This window comes from Otolemur garnettii, unplaced genomic scaffold (genome assembly GCF_000181295.1).
Source record: "Otolemur garnettii isolate 467f Iridium unplaced genomic scaffold, OtoGar3 scaffold00010, whole genome shotgun sequence".
In the NCBI taxonomy this organism is placed as follows: domain Eukaryota; kingdom Metazoa; phylum Chordata; class Mammalia; order Primates; family Galagidae; genus Otolemur; species Otolemur garnettii.
Window position 1 is genome coordinate 10,027,133 of NW_003852405.1, and position 22,766 is coordinate 10,049,898.

Sequence of the window (22,766 nt, forward strand, 5' to 3'; positions counted from 1 at the left end):
GAAACTCATATTTTAAAGGAAAGGAGGTTGAAGGGAAATGTTCCAAGCATTTTGCTTATAGGAAACAATATGAAAAGAGGCCTTAAAACTAGTTTAGCATCTTTCCTCACTCACCCCCCTCTTCTTTCTTTCTTGTTAGTCTAGCAAGATTGACCTACTGAGTGATGCAATGGAAAAAGTGAATTTTAAGGAGGGAGTTTTGAAATAGACATGAAGAAACATTGAGAAAAGAGAGACGTTCCCAGCACAAGGCTGAAGAAGTTTCTGGGTGAAAGATCTGCTTACCGTGGAAAATAGGATAGCCTATGGATGGTCAGGGAACTGAGGAAGCTAGAAAGTGGGACTGTTTCTTCCTTGTATAACTTGCAATGAGAAGATAGAGAAAAAAGAATTCAGATAATACTTCCCAACACTAGGAAGGCTTTTAGCTAAAATTAAACAAAACTCATGAAGAATTATATCTTTTACCATGTTTAAATTTTTACATTGCCTTGAGAAAATTAGACAGCATAGGTATTAATACACAGATTATACTTTCTAGAAAATATAGCATATATACTCAGTAGACAGTTTGGGATTGATTTGTGGCTCCTCCATTTACTAGCTCTGTGTTCCTGGATAAGATCCTTAACTTTTCTCTGCCTCAGTGATCTTATCTGTTAAATGGGAATACTAAGAGTACCTGCCTCATAAGATTTGAGCATTAAATGAACTAGTTCACATGCGTGTAAAAGTTCCTGGAACAGTGCTCACTGTGTAGTGCTCTACACATTAAATAAATAAACATATAACTTATTAATTGCACAGAAAACAGCACGTTCCTTCTGACAATCCTTTCATTGGTTTGAAATGTTTCAGAGATTCCCTGTCTGGAAATTTTTTAGACATTTGCCTGGCCCTGGAAAAAGGTCTTTCTTTCCTCGTTTTTAATCAGAGGTGACCTTCTCCTCCATCTTATTCATAAGTGTTGGTTTTAAATCTGCTTTCAAAATTGAAAACTCCCAAAGAACAAAATCTTGTTGCCAGTAAAGACATCCAAAAGAATTTGAAGCAGGCTGAGAAGGTAATTTAGAAGAAAGAGTTCCAAAAATATTTGGCAGCATTATTGAAATAAGCGCATGGCTTCCTGATGTGACTACTTTGAAGATAAAAGTTCTTTTTTGATGTATAAGTTCAGGTACATTTGTTGAAAGAAAACAACACGTTGCTCTCCAACTTTGTGTCATTATTTCTCTTTGTGTATAAAAAGAAATGCACGCCTTCATCAACTTCACTTTTTCGGTTTCATAAGCAGTCTTTTTTTTTTTTTTTTTTTAACAGCTAGGAAACAAGAAAAGATCTTCAGAATCACTCCTTTCTTTGAATGAAATTGGATTATTAGTAACAGGAAACTCTGTGAGTCAATTTTCCACTACAGTTCTAAAGGTTGTTATTGAACAGATATTAGTTACATTTTAAATTTATTGTGCCAAACATTTTAGTGAATATTTTACAGGCACAATTTTACTTAGTCCTCATAACAAAGAGACACTATCATAATAATTCTCATTTCACAAAGAAGAAATGAAAGTTTAGGAGAGAGTAACTTGCCAGGATTTGAACCCAGGCAGTTTGAGGACAGCCTTCACACTTTTGGCCAATTCATTGTATCATTCATTTCCTTGACTGGGAATTTGGTCAAACTAGTCATGATGGAGAGTCTCATTGTCCTCTCCATCATGAAGTACTGTGGCTTGGAGGCCAAGTGGGACCTCTCACTAGAAGGGAACAGATTTTTGGTTCCCTGGATGCTGGTGCTGTAACTACACTCTCCATGAATAGCCTGTAGAGAAGAGGGTTTGGTGGACAAGGACTGTGGACTCAGCAATGCCTTCTCAGCCCTGTTGCTCACCAGTTTGGGCTGGTTTCATCTTGGGATTAGTCATCAGGTAATTGAAGCTGTGGGTAGAGGCAGGGCATCTGAATTGTTTTAGCAACATCAGGCTCATATAAGGGTTGCTAAGGAATCCCAATGTTTTGTCACTCAGAGGTAATGCGATGCCCCTTTTATATCAGTCTAGGTAGGCAAGAAGGTAATTTTCTAATGTTATAGTCATGATCTTATTTTAAGATAAGAGTATTTTTCCTCATAAGAGACCCATCAGCAGCAAGTTATTACCCTTTAGTCAAATTTCACAGGACTCTATAAGCATTAATAAAAAATAATATGACAATAATTTAGTTTTAGTATGGTGGGATAAACTATAGGTCAACATTAAGTTGGATATCTACGTCTATTGCTAGTGTACCAAAAGTTTTCACTGCCAGCTAATTCCTTCCCACATTATCATAGAATAAATAGATGTGAAATGCCATCTGCTTCCCAAAATTTCTCTAGAAGATGAACCACCTGTATAGATAGCTGTTGTAACCTGGTACAACAGATATTAGTGGTTACTATGGAATCATCATGGTTATTAATGTAATTGGTTGAATAACTTGTATGGCTACTTACTTCTCAATGTTCAGTTACCTAAGCTTTTTGTCTAATGAACATTTGCCTAGAATTTTAGCTGCCAGACTTAACCTATTTGAGTAACTGATATTCACAAATTCCCATTCTGTAAAAAGCTATCTCTTAATTATTTTGAAAATTAATTTAATTTATTTATCTTATGGAACTACAAAGTTACTGTGATTACCTATGATCCAATGATATTACCACAATTGCATATTTGATAAAAGTAAGCACAATATTTAAGAGTGTGATTATTTTGGAGCTATCATCGATTAATTGTTAGCTGATATTCTAAAGTGCCTGATTTTGTCAAGAAGGCAGGGTTGATCTTGAGTTGTACAATTATTAATTCATCTAGTACTTAAGTACTTAGGCACAAATGTTATATTCAAGGTGACATTAACAGTCGTGTAGTGTTTAAAAATTATTCAGAAGTAGCTATTTTCCTTGAGGAGCTTCTGTTCTCATAAAGAAAGAAAGTCATTTGTGTAAGTAACTACAGTCATCTTAGGCTATATTACATAAAATAATTGCATTACATGAATAACATGAAATACATGTTATTACTAAGGCATATGTAAGGTACTATGAGGGTTGAGGGGAGACAGGGAAAGGTTACTTCTACCTGATGTCATTGGCAGAGGCTTTGAAATAGCACCGGAATTGGGTGCTACTGGGCAGTGGGGAGAAGAAACAGCCCCCAGTCAAGGGCTGGATGTGAGCAAAGGCCTGAAAACTAGAACATTGGCAAATTATCTGGAACACTGAGCCTGGAATCTAAGTTACTAGACAGGGAGTAGTGGGAAATTATGAATAACTGTGTGAAGATAGATCAGAAGATATTGAATAACATGACAAGGGGTTTGGAGTTTCTTTATGCATTGAAATAGGGAGAAGTAGGGGGAGGAACATAGTAGAGTTAAAATCATGTTTTAAGAAGTTTAATATAGCCTCCATTGTGTAGAAGATATTGAAGGGGGATGATCTGAAGAGGAGAATCAGCAGGGCTACTGCACAACTCATACATAAGGCCATGAGAGTCTGAACAAGAAGGGACAGAGAGCGTGGAGGTCAGAGATACCAAGAGCTACAATGGTAGAACCTGCACTGGTGACTTGGGTGTAGGAGAGAGAGAGAGATCAATTGAAATACAAGGCTTTAAGTCCAGGTAATTGACATATGGAAATAGGAAATTAAGGTGAAGGAAGAAAGAGTTTGGGAGAAAGAAATGATGGATTCACACCAAGTCTGGGGTGTCCCTGGGACAAGTAGGTGGACTTATTGGTAGGTGCTGGAATGTTGGATGGAGGTGGTTGAGGAGTCAGAGCTGGAAATAAAGATGTGGGAGTTTTGGAAGGGAGATGTTTTATGAAAGGGAAATATATGAAGCACCTGCATTTAAGGGGCCTAGGAGGGGGAGGAGGGCACCCATATGGAAGTTTATTTTGGGGTCAGTTATATATTGTTTATAATAGACCTTGATATCTGGGCCACACAACTGAATGGAGCAAGGGAAGGCCACGTGCCACTTCAAATAAACAGATAATGAGGGGCATCATGTTTCTGCATCATGATACCACAAGTTGTAAGAGATTTAGTGATCCTGCAGTCCAAATACTTTATTTTACATGTAAGAGTCTGAAACACAGAGAGGTTAAATGACCTTCTTAGTAGCAGAGTGAAGACTAGTGGGCAGATCTTGCTTCTCAGTCCTGGGCTTGTTTTATTTCTGAGAGAGAGAGAGAGAGAGAGAGGAAAAAGGGAAAACATAGTTGTGGGTATTTAGACAAGGATAAAAGTAAATAAAAATAGAAGCCGTCATACTACCTGACAAAGGAAAGGAGGTAAGTGTTTTCCTAAATCAACTGAAACAACTGGAAGAGGCAAGTTAGAAGGATTGATGAGTGAATTCAATTAGGCAAATGTTTTCTGATTGATTCTACTAAAAACTGAGCATCTTATAACTTCACAAGTAGCTTTGTGACTATTTTCAATGCTTAGGGTATGAAAAGAACAATAATAGAAGCTGCTTATTTGAATTAAATACTCTCAACAATGCAGAGCTGGATGTTGATGTGTAAATAATGGTAACCTTGGAAGAAAGGGATGTTTCCCATCAAAATACCAATTATATTTTCCACAGAAGTATAAAAAATAATCTTAAAATTTACACAGAATCACAAAAGACCCAGAATAGCCAAAGCTATCTGAGCAAATAGAACAAAACTGGATGGATCACACTGCCTGACTTCAAATTATATTATTGAACTACAGTAACCAAAACAGCATGGTACTGGCAGAAAAACAGACACATAGACAAATGGAAGAGAGAGAACCCAGAAATAAATCTGCACATTCATAGTGAACTCATCTTCAACAAAGGTGCCAAGAACACTCAGTGGGAAAGGACAGTCTCTCCAATAAATGGTACTGGGAAAACTGGATATTCACATGCAGAAGAATGAAACCAGACCTTTACCTTTTGCTAGACACAAAAATCAAATCAAAATGGATTAAAGACTTCAATATAAGACTTGAAATTATGAAACTACTAAAAGAAAATGCATCAGGATGTTGGTCTGGGCAATTATTTTTTGAGTAATAAATCATTTGTGGTTGCCCCAAAGCACAGGCAACCACAGTAAAACTAGACAAATAGGATCAAGTTTAAAAGCTTCTGTACAGCAAAGGAAACAATGAAGGGAAGAGACATCCCACAGAATGGCAAAAAATAAAATAAAATGAAATGAAATAATATTTTTAAACTACCCATCTGACAAGGGGTTAATTGCTAGAATATACAAGGAGTGCCAACGTCTCAATAGGTAAAAAAAATAAAATAATATGATTAAAAATGGGCAAAAGATCTGAGCAGACATTACCCAAAAGAAAACATACAAATGGCCAACAGGTATATGAAAAAATGCTCAACATCATTAATCATCAGAGAAATGCAGGTCACTACTGCAATGAGCTAACAACTCACCCCAAGTTAAAATGGCTTTTATAAAAAAGACAGGCAATAATGAACGCTGGTGAGGATGTGGAAAGAGGGAACCCTCACACACCATTGGTGGCAATGTAAATTAGTGCAACCACTATGGAACAGTATGGAGAGTTCCTCCAAACTGAACTATCACGTGACCCAGCAATCCCACTGCTGGGTGTATACTCCAAGGAGGGGAATTCAGTATATCAGAAAACTATCTGTCCTATTATGTTTTTTTGCAGCACTATTCCCAAAAGCAAAGATTTGGAATTGATCTAAGTGTCCATCAATGGATGAACAGATAAAGAAACTGTGACACACACACACACAATGAAATATTAGATAGCCATAAAAGAATGAAATCTTACTATTTGCAAGAACATGATGAAGCTGGAGAACATGCTAAGTGAAGTAAGCCCAGAGCAGAAAGAAAAATCTTGCATGTTCTAACTCATCTGTGGGAGCCAAACATTAAAACAATTAATCTCATGTAGACTTAGAGTAGAATGATAGTTCCCAGAGCCTGGGAAAGGGGGTGTGGTGGGAATAAAGTGTGTGTGGGGGTGCAGAATAAAGTGATGCTGGCTAGTGGGTACAAAAATATAGCTAGATAGAATCAACGATATTTGATACCACAACAAAGGGACTATAGTGAGCAATGAGAATGTTCCTGATACAAAGAAATGATAAATCCTTGAAGTGATGAAGGGATGGATGGATACCTCAATTACCCTGACTCTATTAATGCACATTGTATGCCTGCATCAAAACATCACATATAACATCTACATGTTGTGTAAGTATATACTACTATTATGTGATGTAGTATATTAGATGTGCTAATAATATGCCTAGAAAAGAATCTTGGGCATAGGTAGATTTCAATGAAAGTAGATTTTAAAAATTCTTGAAAAACATTCTTGAAAAGATCCTTGAAGAAAAAGCCAACATTTTAAATAGGGAAGACAGATCATAAAGAATGGACAATTTACACATGGAAACGTGGGCACAATTAAAACTGATCTTGGGTAGGAAGGAAAGAAAGGCACTAGAAAAGAATCAGACCAAATAGTGTACTATCCCTAAGAGCTTCCCAATGAGTTCGTGGAACCCGGCATAAAGGCGGTGGCACCTGTTTGTAAAAATGTCAATAAGGTCTAAATCCAGGGTGATGTGAAGACATGCACCTCATGAAAAGCACTGGGGACACAAAAAGAATGTGTGTGTGATGTTGAGAGCAAACAGATAAAGGCAATAAAACTACTGCTGAGAAACATACTGTAATATTAGAATGACGGTGACAAAATACAGCTAATCTACTCCGACTGTACTTTCATATTTTTGATTAAGGAGAATAATCTTGATCCTACAGGGTAGAACAAAAATGCTTAAAGGGAAATTGAAGCCCAAGAGAAAATAGAACACCAAAGACACAGTTACTGTTGTGTTCTTGTCTCTGATAAGTTTCATTTCAGGAGGTAGAAAAATTTACAGGCATGACAGAAAAATAACGTTAAGTAATCTCCTTGGAATCTTGGACGAGGTGAAAAGATATCAGAAAATAGAAAATGTCAAATGCTCCAATTTTTTGAAGAGGGAAAAAGGTGAATTATGGAAATTTAAGGACTGGTGAATGTGTTGTTTAATTCTTAGCAAAGTGGTAGAATAAATTACATTTAGACAAGGAATATTGGATTTAGAAAAGAAATGTCTAGCCAGTAGCATTCAATTATTAAAAACAAAGCATTTAAAAACCTACATTATTTCTTGTAGATTAAGTTTTTCATGATCTGTAGATGATGAAGATAATAATACTGATCATCATAATAGCTAACAGTTACTGAAAAAAGTTTTTGTGTTGGGAACTACTTAAAGTTCACAAACGTATCAATTCTAAATCTCTGTGAGATCGGAATCATGTTTATTTCCATTACATAGGTGAAGAAACCAAGAAACGAAGATATCCAGATCATGGAAATGCAGTATATCTGGTTTCACAATAGATTTTGACTGTTTCTTAGTTTATTCTTTTGGAAATTTGTGGAAATATCAACAGAAAGGAATATTTATTCCTTTATTTAAGACTATCTTAAAAAGTTTTTAAAACAAATGCCCTGTAGGAAGATAAATAGGAAACCAAAATTAAACCTAACAAATAAATACATAGACATATCATGGTAACCTTATTTATTTGTTTATTTACTTATTGATAGAGTCTCACTCTGTAACCAGGATGGAGTGTGGTGGCACCATCATAGGTCACTGTAACCTCAAACTTCTAGGCTCAATTGATCCTCCTACCCCAGCTTCCCAAGTGGATGGGACTACAGGTGTGCACTGCCATCCTGTCAATTTAACAAATATTTTTATAAAGAGGTCTCTCTGTGTCGTTCAGGCGGGTCTTGAACTCCTGGCCTACTAGAGATCTTTTTGCCTTGGCCTCCCTAAGTGCTGGAATTATAGGCATGAGCCATCACACCTGGCCTGTGGTAACCTTCTGAATCAGAATTATAGGATGAATTTGGAGTAGGGTGGAAGTTTTATGTTAAAAACCGTTTCTGGGCCTGGTGCCTGTGGCTCAAGTGGCTAAGTGCCAGCCACATACACCTAAGGTGGCGGGTTTGAGTCCAGCCCAGGCCCGCCAAACAACAATGTGGCTGCAACCAAAAAATAGCCGGGCGCTGTGGTGGGCACCTGTGGTTCCAGCTGCTTGGGAAGCTGAGGCAGGAGACTCACTTAAGCCCAGGAGTTGGAAGTTGCTGTGAGCTGTGTTGCCACAGCACTCTACCCAGGGGGACAGCTTGAGGCTCTATCTCAGAAAAAAAAACCATTTCTGGTGACTTTAGCAACCAGCCAGATTTGGAAAATGAGGCAATGAAAGATGACCAAATCAAGATTTCAAAACATCTTGGGATGATGAATCCAAATTATGATTAATTTTATTATTAAGAAGTATACACTATAAAACTTTATAGAATTTGTTAATTGTAGAATATTTAGAAAATTCAGACAACTTTAGAGAAAAATATAAAAGTCACCCATAATTCTACTACTTTAGAAATAAGGGCTGGCAATATGTTGGTGTCTTTTCTTCCAATCTTTTTTCAGTATACCCAAACCAGATACGTGTACACATGCTTCCATAAACACACATGCTCAAACTAAACAGAGACATGTATAGACAGTTTGGGGGTCTAATGTTTTGTACTTAATATTATGCCCATGAGTATTTCCCATGTAATTAAAATTTTATTAAAAATAAAAAATTAAATTCTATTGAAAATATCATTGCTTATTTAATTATGCTCCTCTCTTCTGGCTTTTAGGTTGTTTTGCATCTTTTTCTATTAGAAATAATTGTGTAATGAAGTTTCTTGCATCTAAATTTGAGGCCACATTTCTCTGATTATTTCCTTAGGATAGCCTTCTAGAAGTCAGTTACTGAGTCAAGGGGTATAGATGTTTCAAAAATTATTGATACAAATTCAGAACACACTTCAGTGAAAAGTTGTTTTGATGCATATTTTCAGAAAACAGTGTCCATCGCCTCTCTTACTAATTATGAATATCTCAAGTAAAAATATTTTACCACTTTGAACAAAAGAAAATAGTATTTCAGTGATACTTTACTGAGATTAATGAAATTAAAGTGGCCAAATATTATTCATAATTTTCTTGGCTATTTGTAAGAGTTATTTTTTTTAACCTTGACTGTTTGTAATGCCAAGTCATTTTTCTGTAAAGCATTTCAATTGTTTTGGATAATTTGTGAGAGCTCTTTCAATTAGGGATTGTAACTTTTTATTTGTGGTATGAGATGTTAATACTTTTTCTTATTTGCCTTTAAATTGTATTTATGATGTCTTTAGAAGTACTGAAATTTTTTTTTCTATTGCTTGGATGTCTTTAATATCATTTGTTATCTAAGACTCAGGAATTATTCATACATGTTTTCTTCCAATTCTCTAAAGATTAAAAAAATTTCTGTAATATAGCTGAATTTATTTTGATTTATGGTAGATGCTGAGGATCTAATTGTTTTTCTACATTTTTAACTAATTATCTGAAATTTTAAAAGAATATATTGATTTAGGAATATAACTTTTATTATTTACCACATTTTAAAATATACATTATGGTCTGGTTCCAGTCTATATGGTTTCTCTCATTATTGATTTGGGTACTAATATTACACAGTTTAGATCATGACTCAGTAAGGTAAATTAACATTTTATTTGGCAAGTTTTCCTTCATTACTTTTTATCAAACGTGACTTTTATCAAACTCCAAACTGTATATACATGTCTCTGTTTAGTTTGAGCATGTGTGTTTATGTAAGCATGTGTACACATATCTAGTTTGGGTATATTGAAAAAAGACTGTAAGAAAACGCATTAAATTATTGCCAGTACTTATTTCTAAAGTAGTAGAATTATGGGTGACTTTTCATTTTTCTCTAATTCTATTTTTCCAATTAATTGCTTATTTCTCTTCATTCCCCACGAAATCAAAGAAATCAACCAACTCACCAAACAAACAACAATAAAACAAACGAACAAAACTATACCCCTTTTTAATTCAGGGAATTAAAAAAGCTACTCTTGATAATAATCATCGCTATCCAGAGAGAATTAGAGATTGATAATACTGTATATGATTTGAATCTGCACGATTTATTATAGTTCGCATGAAATTGAGATAAATTTTACGTGTTTAGTAACATGAATTGTTTCCCTCAATATCTGATGAATATAATGAGATACTATGTGATTAAATAGTCTTCTAAGTTATGTCTATTGGCTCTATATTATTCCATCACACACATACCTCCCCACACCCACTGTATCTATTAAGCTAATCTCTTTTTTTGGTGACAGAGTTTGTTTCTACTTTTGTACCATAAAAAGTGATTCTGTTATACCATGCATGTCTTAGAATGTGCAATTTCATGTGAATCCTTTTTTTAATGTTTCTTATAAATGAAATTCTAGGTCAAAGGATAAAACAATATTTGAGTGTTCTTAAAACGAGTTGCTAAATTGTCCTAGCAATTTTCACGCTTTTACTAGTAATGAATGAGAATGCTTCCTTAGCAATTTTGATTGGAATTGCACTAAACTTAAATCTGGGACAGAGTCTCTGTTCTCAAACTAAACATTTAGAAATGGTATGCACCTTCAGTCACATATAGTATGCCACAAAAGTTTCATTATATAAATCCTGCACATTTTCTTACAGGTATAAACATATAAACTTTTAAAATTGTAAATCCAGCACATTTTTTATTAGGATTATTTTTAGGTTTTAACATTTTTTGTTCTGCTCTGTAGCTATTAGGAATGAGATATTTCCATATTATCTTTTCTTGATAAGTATTATTTTTCAGAAGCTATCGATTTTTGCATATTCATTGTGCATCTGACTTCTTTACTGAACTTTTATAAATTAATTCTTATTCCTAACTTTAGCAACCCTGAATATTATGACTGAAGAGTTTTTTTACTTTCTCAAGTCATACAGTTGGTCTAGTGGTGGTTTGTTGAACCAATTTTCTATAACTCCAAGGGTGATGCTTTTTAGACCACATTTTATTGCTTGCCAAGTATGTCAGTAGAAGTATAATTTCCCAAATAAAGGACATCACAGCACCATGGGGCTCTGGACTGGTCAGAGACATCTTTATAATTTCCCAAATGAAGGACATCACAGCACCGTGGCACCCTGTTCAGCTTTCAGCACCAACTTATGACACTGACAACTGATGTTTTGGAGAGTATCTAGAATGAGTCCCTCCTATGAGGAATGATTGAAATCCAGAAAATGAAGCTGCCTGGCTTCAGGGGCTGGAGTCACCACTATTGTGTGGAAGTTAAAGGAACCAGGCTTTGGAACAATATGTCTGAGCTCGTAACCCAGAGAAGGCTGTTCTCCAGTGGTACAGAGTGTTCTGGGGTTATCCACCTAATATTACTATGGAAGAGCTCAAGGAGAAGTGGGGTGTGCAGCTATTGAATATGGTATACAGAGGGTGGGATTGTGGTCAAAGAGACTTCTAAGTTTTCTTTTAGTCCTCTGATTATGTCTGCACCTAGCTTTGAAATATCCTAATTCTGAAGTTAGCCATTGGGCATGGTGTTCACTACTACTTATGGAGTGAAGTGAAAAGGGAACGTTTTCTACACCTCATTTGATGCAATCACTTTACCTTCTCTCCCAACCTCACAACACATTCTAACGGTTCTAAATGGAACGCAGCTTGTCCTCTACTCTTCTGTTCCTTGGTCTGTCCTTTCTTGTTCGTTCTAATGAACAGTGACAAAACCAAACCAAACCAAACCAAAACAAAACAAGGATAAACAACAAACACAAACCAAGTCCCTGAATAATCAAGGGGTGATGGTAAACTTGGCCAGGTCTGCAGTGAAAAGAAATCTGTTAGTAGGCCAGACAATCATTAGTTTCTCCACCAATGTGATTGTATTTGCTCATTCATTCATTCACACCCTAAGGACAGTTTCATTTGTTGTTTTGTTTGTGTGTGTGTGTGTGTGTGTGTGCTCTAGCTAGTGTTGAGCTCACTGCTGGGGGAACGGTGAAAGAGACAAAGATGTCTTTGCATTAAGAAGTGCTAGCTCAAGGGAAAAGACTGCAACGGAGGAGGGATGGAGAGAGGTGAGAAAGGAATATCCTAGAATATTGGCTGCTCTGAAAAACAACTTTTATTCTATTCCCACCCTCTTAGAACAATGACACATGCTTCAGAAATGGCACCATATTCTCTTTTTGCCCACCTCTCTCTGCTCCTGGTAGATGGAGAAGCTGGGAGGAGAATGTAGGGGGTCGAGGACTGTTTGGGGTTAGAAAATGTGGTTAAGCTCAATAGCAATAAATAAATAAATAATTTGATTAAAAATGGGCAAAAGATCTGAACTGGCATTTTCCAGAAGAAGACATATAGATGTCCAACAGGTATATGAAAAATGTTCAGCATCGCGAGTTGTCAGAGACGTGCAAATCAAAACCATGATGTGATATCATCTCATCCCAGTTAAAACGCTTGTGTCAAAAAGACAGGTAACAGCACGTGTTCTCACTTGTAAGTAGGAGCTGATCAATGTGTACAGGTGGACATAAAGAGATGCTGGAGAATCCTAGAGGTGGGAAGGTGGCAGGGAGTGACAGATGAGGTATTATTACCTCTTGGGGACAAGGTGCTCTATTCAGGTGATGGTTACTGCCATGCAGTATGTCTACGTAATAAAACTGCCCTCATATCACCTAAATCTATTTTTTTTTAAAGACAGGCAATAATAAATCCTGGAAAGGATGTTTATAAAAGGGAACCCTCACACGCTGTTGGTGGGACCATAAATTCGTACAGCCACTATGGAGATCAGTATGGAGGTGACTCAGAAAACTAAAAATGGAATTTCAATGATTCAGTAATTCTTCTGCTGGGCATACACCAAAAGAAAGAAAATCAATATATCAAAGAGACATCTGAGCGTCCTTGTTTCTTGCAGCACTATTCATCATAGCCAAAAATAGGGGGCAACATAAGTGCCCATCCGCAGATGAATGAACAAAGAGAATGCGGTAAGTATACACAATGGAATATTATCCATCAATAACAAGAATGAAATCCAAGCATTTGCACCAATATGGGTGAAACTGGAGGCCATGATGATAAGTGAAATAAGCCAGGCCAGGAAGACAAAAATCGCATGTTACTGTTTATAGGCAGGGAATAAAAAAATATAAGTGGACCTCATGAAGATGAAGATGAGATTGGCTATCACCAGAGGCAGGGAAGGCAGGGATGGGAAAAGGAAAGGAAGCACAAACAAAGAACGTCAATGCATTTATTACCACTTAAAAATGATAAAGATGGTAAATTACATATCTATTTGCCTCTTTAAAAAAATCAAGAACAATAAGAGAAATGTGGTTAAGCAAAGTAGGACCACCAGAGGTTCTTCTCTTGGCTGCACTTAAAACTCTTTCATAACAGAGAACAACAGAAATCTGAGGAAGTTCAGGGATGGGCATTTCAGTTTTGATGTTTAGAAGAATTTATCAGGATGCTGTGATCAGAGAATCTGACAAGCAGAAAAATGGGTTCAAGTTCCAACCTTTAACTAATCCTGTAACTTTTCTTGGCCTTAGGTTTTTCCACCTATAAAATGGGAATGGTAACATCTGCTTATATTTTATTTATTTATTTATTTAGACAGAGTCTCACTCTGTCGCCCCAGGTGAGAGTGCCATGGCATCAGCCTAGCTCATAGCAACTTCAAACTCCTGGGCTGTAATGATCCCTCTGCTTCAGCCTCCAGAGTAGCTGGAACTACAGGCATCCACCACAACACTCAGCTAGTTTTTCTGTTTTTAGTATAGATGGTGTTTCACTCTTACTCAGGCTGGTCTTGGACTCCTGAGCTCAAGCAATCCATCTGTCTTGGCCTCCCAGAGTGCTAGGATTACAGGCATGAGCCACTGTGCCTGGCCAAAATCTGCTTTTGAAATACTCATAGCAAATGTACTAGACTATTTATCACAGCTCAATTTACAGTTGTCAAAATGTGGAAACAACCTAAATGCCCACCAACCCAGGAATGGATTAACAAACTGTGATATATGTAGACTATGGAATACTATTCAGCCATTAAAAGAGATGGAGACTTTACATCTTTTGTATTAACCTAGATGGAGCTGGAACACATTCTTCTTCTTCTTCTTTTTTTTTTTTTTTCTCTTTTCTTTCTTTTTTTTTATTGAATGGTAACTATGTACATTAATGCACTTCTGGGGTACAGTGTGGGGTTTTCACACACAATCTGAAACACTTCCATCAAACTGGTTAACATAGCCTTCATGTCATTTTCTTAGTTATTATTTTAAAGTGTTCACATTCTGCTCTTAGAAAGATTCACTTGTACCCTTATAAGATAAACCTCAGAAGTGATCCCTCCAATACCCTTCCCTCCACCCATTCCCAGAATACGTTCTTCTTAGTAAAGCATCACAAGAATGGAAAAGCAAGAATCCTATGTACTCAATTCTAATGTGAAGGCAGTACATGACCTAACACATGGTGGGGGCAGGGGAATGAGGGAATGGGGAGGAGAGAGGGAGGAGGATGGGTGGTCACAGTGTATGACATACTTCGTGGGGGCAGGACACAATTATAGAAGGACTTTACCTAACAAATGCAATCAGTATAGCCTAATTCTTTATACCCTCAATGAATCCCAAATCATAAAAAAAAATACTCATAGATTGTTTATACCAAAGAGATAATAGATGTGAAAGTTTTTACTTCTATTAATTTTCTATAGCCCAAGTCATCAAGCAAGACAGTTTTAATTTTTAAAAAGCCTAACCACTATGTAAGAATAGTGGCTCTTATTTTTGTTAGTAATCTAGAATTCTTTTGCTTGGGATGCCCTTTATATTCTAAATTTATTGACATAGGAAATTAGGAATAGCTGTTGTAGCTCATTTTTATGTCATCCTACATCAATCACTGATGCAGTCACACATGGAAAAGTTGATGCTTAGGTGAGACGCCAGTTTTGATTTCCATTCAGACCATCCATGGATAACCTTGTTCTATGTCTTAAATGGTGTGAGTGAATCCCAGACAAATAAAAACTGTTAAGTATAGGCATCACTCCGAATACTCTGATGATGTTTTAGGGAAGCCCTAAATATCTGCTCTAGGGCTCCAGGTGAGCAGACTTCTGAAATTTTCATAAAGTATCTTCCCATCATACCAACGCCATTAAAATAAATAAAAATATTCTCCTTTTAAGACAGATTAGGTAATTTGTGATTGCAGATTAAGAAGTGGAAGTCCTATTTGAACTTTCACCCCAAACGATGCTGCATTTATTTATAGTCTAGTTAGTCTTAGATGCTTATTCTCTAATTTGTTTTAGTCACAGTCTTCTAAAGAAGCAGATTGTCCTTCTGATGACGCATTCGTGTTAGGAAAGTTCCCGGGGGCCTCGTCGGTAAAGGACTTAGCAGAGTACCATTATCATTCTGTTGCACACTGGAAAAACCTCCCATTATCAAAAAGCAATTTCCTTAACGAGCTATCAAAATTATTATGCCCCATCACACCGTCTCCTTTATGGGCGGGCTATTATGTTTGGCAAAGAAATGTAGCATAGCGTATTTGTTTGAAGAAACATTTCCCTCCCTGGAAGAAACATGTCATCTTGGGACAGCACCGTGGAAAGCTGTGTGGCAGCTTTCTTGTTTGAATGTTCTGGCATAGGACGTCTTGGTTTAGGAGACCGCTACACCTTCATGGACCACCTTCTTGTGACAAATTAGGAGTTTTTCCTGTAACTACGTCTTAACCGTGAGGGATGGTGGTGAACAACAGTATATCATGAGTTTGGCTAGCCATTCATACTTTAAGAAGCCCTTAGAATTCTAAATAGTATGTAATTCAAACACGTTCAGGTAGACTTTGGTCAAGATCCAGGCTGTTTACTTTTCTTTTCACTCTCACTCCTGCAAGTAGAATGAACAGGGAATGAACAGGAAAAATATATCTGGTTGGACTGGAATATAGCAGCAGGGCCAGATTCTTGCACATGTGACCCATGAAGTCATTCAGGGCATCATGCTCAGAAGGGCCCGGCACTTAGCTCTGAAGTTACCATCTTGGAATTTTGAATACTTTCTGAATAAGGGCCACCACCATTTCCTTGTGTATGGGGCACCACAGATTAGAGAGCAGATCCTGCTTCTGGGTCATTAGCTTCTCACCGAGGCTTAGATAGTGACAAAAACAGGGGAGATGGAGGCCCAGTGACAAGAAACACCTGCTAAAGACGTAACGAGGGTCTGCCTGGGATCATGTTATTGTTTTAATATTGGTCTTTCTGTTTTTTTATAAAAAACTTCCTGCCTCTTAAATTCCTAAATTTACAAGTCAAGAAAAAATTCTTTGGGTGTGGAGAGAAATAGAAAGTAGATCTGGAAAAATGTGAGAGCTCTTTTTTTTTTTTTTTTTTGCATCATGAGCTGCTTTGGCGGGCCAACCTGGCCCTGTTACTCAAATTCCAGTGTCAGGACTTTATATGGCTCCTTTCCAAATGGAGAGAGTACTGGGCAGGTGCTTGTACTTGGGATTATTATTGTTGTCGAATGTTATTATTAACGTTAATAGCATTATTATTATTGTGCTCAAACATCACCCTCTCTGTGAAGTACGCCCTGACCACCCTACCTAAAATTGCAGCCCACTCCCATCTCCTCTCTGGACACTCCAATTCCTCTTATGTTACTTCTTTTAAATGCACAAGGCTTGGCACACAGCAGGTGCCCAATAAATGTTAAGGGAATAAAGCTTGAGAAAGCGAGTTGATGATGCATATTCCTATGGTTAAAGGTGAACCTTCCTGAGAATTAAAGATGCCAGCTTCCTTCTGACCTCTCTTTCCCTCAGCTGGGTCTGCTCTCTGAGAACTGATTCTCGCTCTCAGAACTCTAGAAGAATCTGGGTTCACCACTCAAACAGGTACAGATTTTGCTAGTTTAAGGTCTAGTTTCCAGTCTGAGCATTCCTATGTTAGTAATAGTATTTTCTAATAAGCCTGTAGGCATGAAGATAAGGAAATGTATTCCTTGTGGAGAAGGACGGCAAGAGTGTATGGAATGTGACGGGTCCTAAGGGGTCCTTATTTCTGAGGGGAATCCTCTGGGGCCTTTGTCTGTTCTTCAGAGTGGGACATGTTCACTTCCAGAGAGGAACTCAGGGCGGGTGACTCTGTCAGGGATCCATCCACTCCTTCACCTCACTCTTCTCCAGAAAGCTGTCAGTTCCGGTATTGTTAAAAGTGAATTTTCAATTATTAGTCTATTTCACTTAGTTCTTTTATTCTATACAAATTAGCTACTTGTTACAGGATGCATGAACTTGAAAAGACCCTCCAGGGACTTTTTACAGACGAAACCTAATATTTAATCAATTTGAAGTAGAGTTGTTTTAGAACTATAGTTGAAAAAGGAACTCTTTGGCTGAAATGGACCTTAACCATTAATTTAGCGAGGGAAGAATTGGTACACAGAGGAAGTCATAAAGAGGAACGTGAAAATATGTCATTGTAAAATAGAACCGATATGTGGTATACCTAGCTGAAATTAAAAAAAAAAAAAAACACTTGTTTCTGTATAGTTCATACTTTTGCCTTTTTTCTCTGTAAATTTTCGGGAAGACTTCTGACTAAATTTCAATTTACTGAAATGGGAAATGAACGGCACAATAACTTAATTTTCACTTTGAAAGCCTCAGTGCCATATTCCAACTACTTAATGTGTTTATAATCTTACTATTTTTTTTTTTCTTTTTGAGGAAAAGAAGATTGCCCTGGGTTCTGTCAAGGGCAATAAACATTAGTTTTTCAATTCTTCACAATGGAAATACTGACTTTCAGACACCTAGAACAAGGTCGAATAAATACAGCAGTGAAGATTATTTCATTTCACAGCCAGGAACTAGAGAAACAATTTTTAATATAAAAATCAAATAGCTCAGAGGGTGTAAAAGATTTTTTTTTTCTTCCAAAGTGAAGTCACTGAGCTGCTGTGTCTGAGCACATCAGGCGATTCCCTTCAATTTTGTTCTTGAAGTCTAAAAAAAGTGACTTCAGTGTGGAGAAATAGGAGGGAAAATTTAAAATCAGAAGATGCACTCCGGATTTTGGTCTAGGTCAAAGATTCTGAATATTTTAAGTACTTTCAAAAACAAGATAATCATAGCAAACTCTCTGGCTACTCTGGGTTTTCATTTTCCCAGGGAGAAGGAGAATAGCTGAGGTGGCTTCCTGGGGAGGGCGAGGGTGGAGAAAGTTGGCATTTTCCAGGGTGTCCAGGAGGGAGGAGAGTGGATGTGTTGTTTCCATGGACACACTACTGCTCCATTTTTCCTCTAGGTGGTGACAAATGTGATTGGATTTTGCCTGGTGAGGTGTAGTCTAGTTTATGGGCAATTTGTTCCCATAAAATTCTTCTGATTTTTTTCCCCCTATAACCTTTATACAAGTATTTTATTTCCAAGCTAGAATTACTTTGTGATCTTTGGAGATTTGCTTAATTTTTTCTAAAGGGATATGTGTAGGCTAATGGAATAATCCAAACAGTTTTTTTTTTTTTTTCTTAATCATCAAAAAAGTATCCATCTGTATATTCGGGATCCTATGATTCTCTTGACTGCTTTTAGGGAATTATGACTATTGCCCTATCTCTATTTGCATTTGAAACCCTCGGTGAAAATCCCAGTCTTCCTGAATACGGTATGCAGCCATGTCTTCAGAGCATGGACCGCTTCAGCGAGAGTTATCGGGTGCCATGGAGGTAATAAGAGTTTAAGTAAGGGTGTTCTCCAATTTAAAAAGAAAAGTGTGGAACAAGGTTCTACCTGCGTATTTTAATTAGTTAGGAGGTAGAAGCCTTTGAGAAAGCAGAGCTTGTGACCCCACGACTCACAGGGTCTAATAACAGTAACCTTTAGACAACAGCTGTAATGTAAAAGGCCCGTGCCAAAAACAACACAGCAGAGCCGAGTTCCTGTCCCTTAAAGCAGGACAGCTGACATGGTCGCTGAGTTGAACAACAGCAAAGAACAAAACAAACAAACAATAATCCAGACCAAGGTTTTTTGGAGAAAAGAAAATGAAATCGTCAGAAGTTAGATTTTCAAAAAAAGAATTATCTTATGGAAAAATGTCCACCTTATCCATAGACTTCTGGTTCCTTACCATTGGCTAAGAAAACATTTCAACTTATGAAATCCTTTCTGGGTGAAACTGGGATATTGTATCTACTTAGTAAAAATCCTAAATTGAGATTCACATTATTAGTTGTGCTATGACAGTTTGAAGGGCAAAGAAAGATATTCCTGATTTAGCATAAGGTTTGAAAACGTACTCATTTCTTTCTGACAGCTAATTTCAGTGGCAGAAAATGCTGAGACATTGGGACGTTGATTTCCAGAGATTTTTTTTCTTAAAACAGTTGTATCAAAAGTTGTAGCTATGATAAATGATTTTGCCACAGATTTCTATGTTATTGGCAAATGCAGGGCCTTATAAACATTTTTTTTAAAAGTCAGGTGATTTAAGAAAAGTAATTCATTTCTTCTTAGACTCCCAGAACAAACATAAAAAATTCACTATCCCAGTATTAAGAAAATAGTTTCCAAATCTATTGCATACACTGCATTCCTTTATTGGGATCTAATTCAGTTTGTGGCTCTGCTGGAAGCTGATCTTTTAGGATTAATCTGATACGTGCTTTTACCTGCTTTTCTCTTGTTTAATGCCGAGATTAAGGATAGCACATTCATTTTCATTCTGTTAGGCTACTACCACTCTACAAATAAAAGCTTCAGGTTATTGTTTTATTTTTTTTTTCTCTCCCCCTTTAAAAAAATGTTAACTTTTTGATACATCTGTTTAGAAAGTTTTCAAGTTGTGGATCTGTTTTTTAATCTAATGTTGCTCAAACAGAAGTTTACGGGAAAGCTGCATTTTTAAGGTACACAGCAGGTACATGATAGTTAACCAAAGTGCCTTAAAGCTTCTGATTGCAGTTTAACCTGTAGGCACAGTCTTTTAAAAGATCAGGAACGTTGCCCTGCACTGAGATTCTGAAGCCGGGAGTTTCAGAGGGGTCACAAGGGTTAAGAGAGAAGCAGAGACGCAGTCCTGTCAGTGAAAGCTGACGGTTCTGTTTTTCCTCTTACAGCTCAGGGACCGGGGCAGCTGGCACAGTCCTGCCGTTCCTCTCCGCTCTCCGCAACCACCTTAAAGAGTTAGAACTGCGCGCCGACTTACCGTGATGGCCTGGAGTCTTCCCTTCACCAGCTCAGCTTCCTCCATTCTAGAAGTCAAGGACAGGCAGACGGTGAAGCAAATCCAAAGCTACCATAAATCAAGGAGCCTCGGTGGAGAGAGGAGTGGGGGTGACAAACCCGCTCTTTGCACTAGTGGAGAGATGGAGAATTTCCGACTTGTCAGGAGCGTCTCTGAGCAGATGCACGGATCGGGCCAGACAGACACATGTAATGAGGGTGTGCTGGGGAGGCAGACGCTGAGGCTGCTGGCACGAGCTGACTGACAAGTTTGAACGGCAGCGGCACAAGCCCTTTTCCTTCAGGAGCTGCCAGCTCTTTGTTATAATGTGCACAGCGAGCAAGGCACGTTTTCTTATTAACTGTTCCTTACCCAATTCATTATTTTCCCGGAGCTGCCCAGAAAGCCAACATGCTGAGTGTTTAATCAGCCTCTGCTCCAGCAACAGACAGCCATCCCTGGATGTGCGTGTGCGTGTGTGTGTGTGTGTGTGTGTGTACAAAGCCTGTTTACCTGTTCTGGAGCTCCCAGAGCTTGTAGAGAGGCACAGCCTCACCTTGACTGGGGGCAGAAGTGCCAAGTCACTTGTTTGCCTTTCTTCCTCGGACTGGTTTTAGAAATAATAGAAAATCCTATAGTTACTTTAAACTTCACAGACGGGGGAATTTAAATAAGCTGTTCTCCCTCCTTCTCTCCCCCCTCCCCCAGCATTTTGTTGCAGACTTCGGAATCTTTAGGTCATGAAGAAATCAGAGGTGTTAACGTGACTATATTAAGAAGTTGGCCCACCAGGAGGGTTCAGAGTGGCTTAGACATCGAGTGCCACCCTCTGTGACTGCTTGACTTGGGTTTCTGTGGAATGCAGCTCTCTCTTGGACCTTGTTCAGAAATGACACTCTCGGCTTTCAGGAAGGTGCCCATTTTGACCTCACCAGTTACGCAAGAGAAAGGAGTGAACCTTTGAAAGCGTGATGAGACATTCTGTAACTGCTTGCGGCCTGACACTGCCTGGATGTTCCTTTGCCCTTTAGAAAAAAGGCTGTCAAGCCTTTTTTGAAACTCAGTTCAAAGCCGAGGTTGGGAAGCTGTGCAATTGACTTTGTCTGTTTTCTTTCCCTTACCAGTTCTTTAATTAAATTTTGATGGAGTAAACTCTAATTACCCGTCTACCTCATTATTATGTTGTTGGCTGTTATCAGGCACATTCATATTAACATTCAGCTGAACAGGTTAAAAAGACATGCATTGAATATATAGTTTAATTTCCTTTGTATTTTTGACTGGTGTGATAATAAGAGCTAATATTTGTTGCTGAGTATGAGAAAGGCAAACGTGCTATTTATCTTACAAGGTGCCGCCTGAGAGACAGGTGTTATTATCCCTATTTTAAGAATGATGAAATAGGGTCCGAGACATAATTTGCCACATGTCTGAAGAGTAGCAAAGCCAGGACTGGAACCTTGGCCTTGTGATTTTATAACAGACATTCCTCAAGGCCAGGCCAAGGACACAGGGCAAAGGGAGGCATAAGCTGAAGGTCTAATCAGTCTTTATGAGGGAGAGCTGGACCCCAATCTCTCCTTCCTCCATCTAGCTCCCAGAACATTATAGCTGGGTATAAACTCCCCAGGCAGAACCCTGCGGGACCTTCTCTGTGCAAACTTATTAGTCACAGTGAGACAAGATTTCCCCATATTGTCATTTGGAGCTAGCATTTGGGGAATCCTAGAGCCCACATCCGGAGCCAGTCATACAGTGCTGAAACCTACCAGTTTCAAGACTCTGAAATAATACTTGAGAGTAATTTGTCCTTGCTCATACATCCCGAGAAGAGATGTGTCGGGAGCCTAGAGAATAGGTGACTTGATTAGGTGTGGGCCAACTTTGGTTACTATTGGATGGATATTTAAGCTTAAAAAAAAATCAAATCTTCAAACATCTTGATTTTCTTTATTTGCAGATCCTGGCTGAATGTGAAGACAAGAAAGCAGTAGTGATAAATATCTCAGTAAAAATTGCTTATTTGCTGCCCAGGACAGATGGGCAGTCATCCAATTTTTAGTCTGGATCGTTTCCTAAACCAATTTACTTCTCAAATCCCTTTTTTTGCTATAGGAAAACCTAAGGGTTTTCTGGTGTGGGAGAGGACTCAATAAAGTAAGAGGACTAGAGAATTTAGGAGGGAGCAGAGTTGTGACAACTGGTTGATATCATCATGTGCTCATTCATTTATATAGTTGATAGTACTAATAATTACTAACTTTTTTTTTTTTTTTTGAGATAGTCTTCCTCTGTAGGCTGGGCTAGAGTGCAGTGACATCATCATAGCTCACCACAACCTTAAATTCCTGGGCTCAGGCAATCCTCCTGCCTCAGCCTCCCGAGTAGCTGGGACTACAGGCATGTG

The 22,766-nt window shown here is 37.8% G+C and overlaps 1 protein-coding gene across 1 annotated transcript in view; it reads right to left on the reverse strand.

The window, feature by feature from the left end:
* The window catches only part of PALMD (palmdelphin), a 55,253-nt gene extending 34,394 nt beyond the window's left edge, over positions 1-20,859 (reverse strand). Inside the window, exon 1 of the mRNA XM_003784123.3 lies at positions 20,342-20,859. Within this exon, the coding sequence (XP_003784171.1) occupies positions 20,342-20,386 (45 nt within the window). The 5' untranslated portion in view covers positions 20,387-20,859. The remainder of the gene's footprint in view (positions 1-20,341) is intronic.
* Between the last annotated feature and the right edge of the window lie 1,907 nt (positions 20,860-22,766).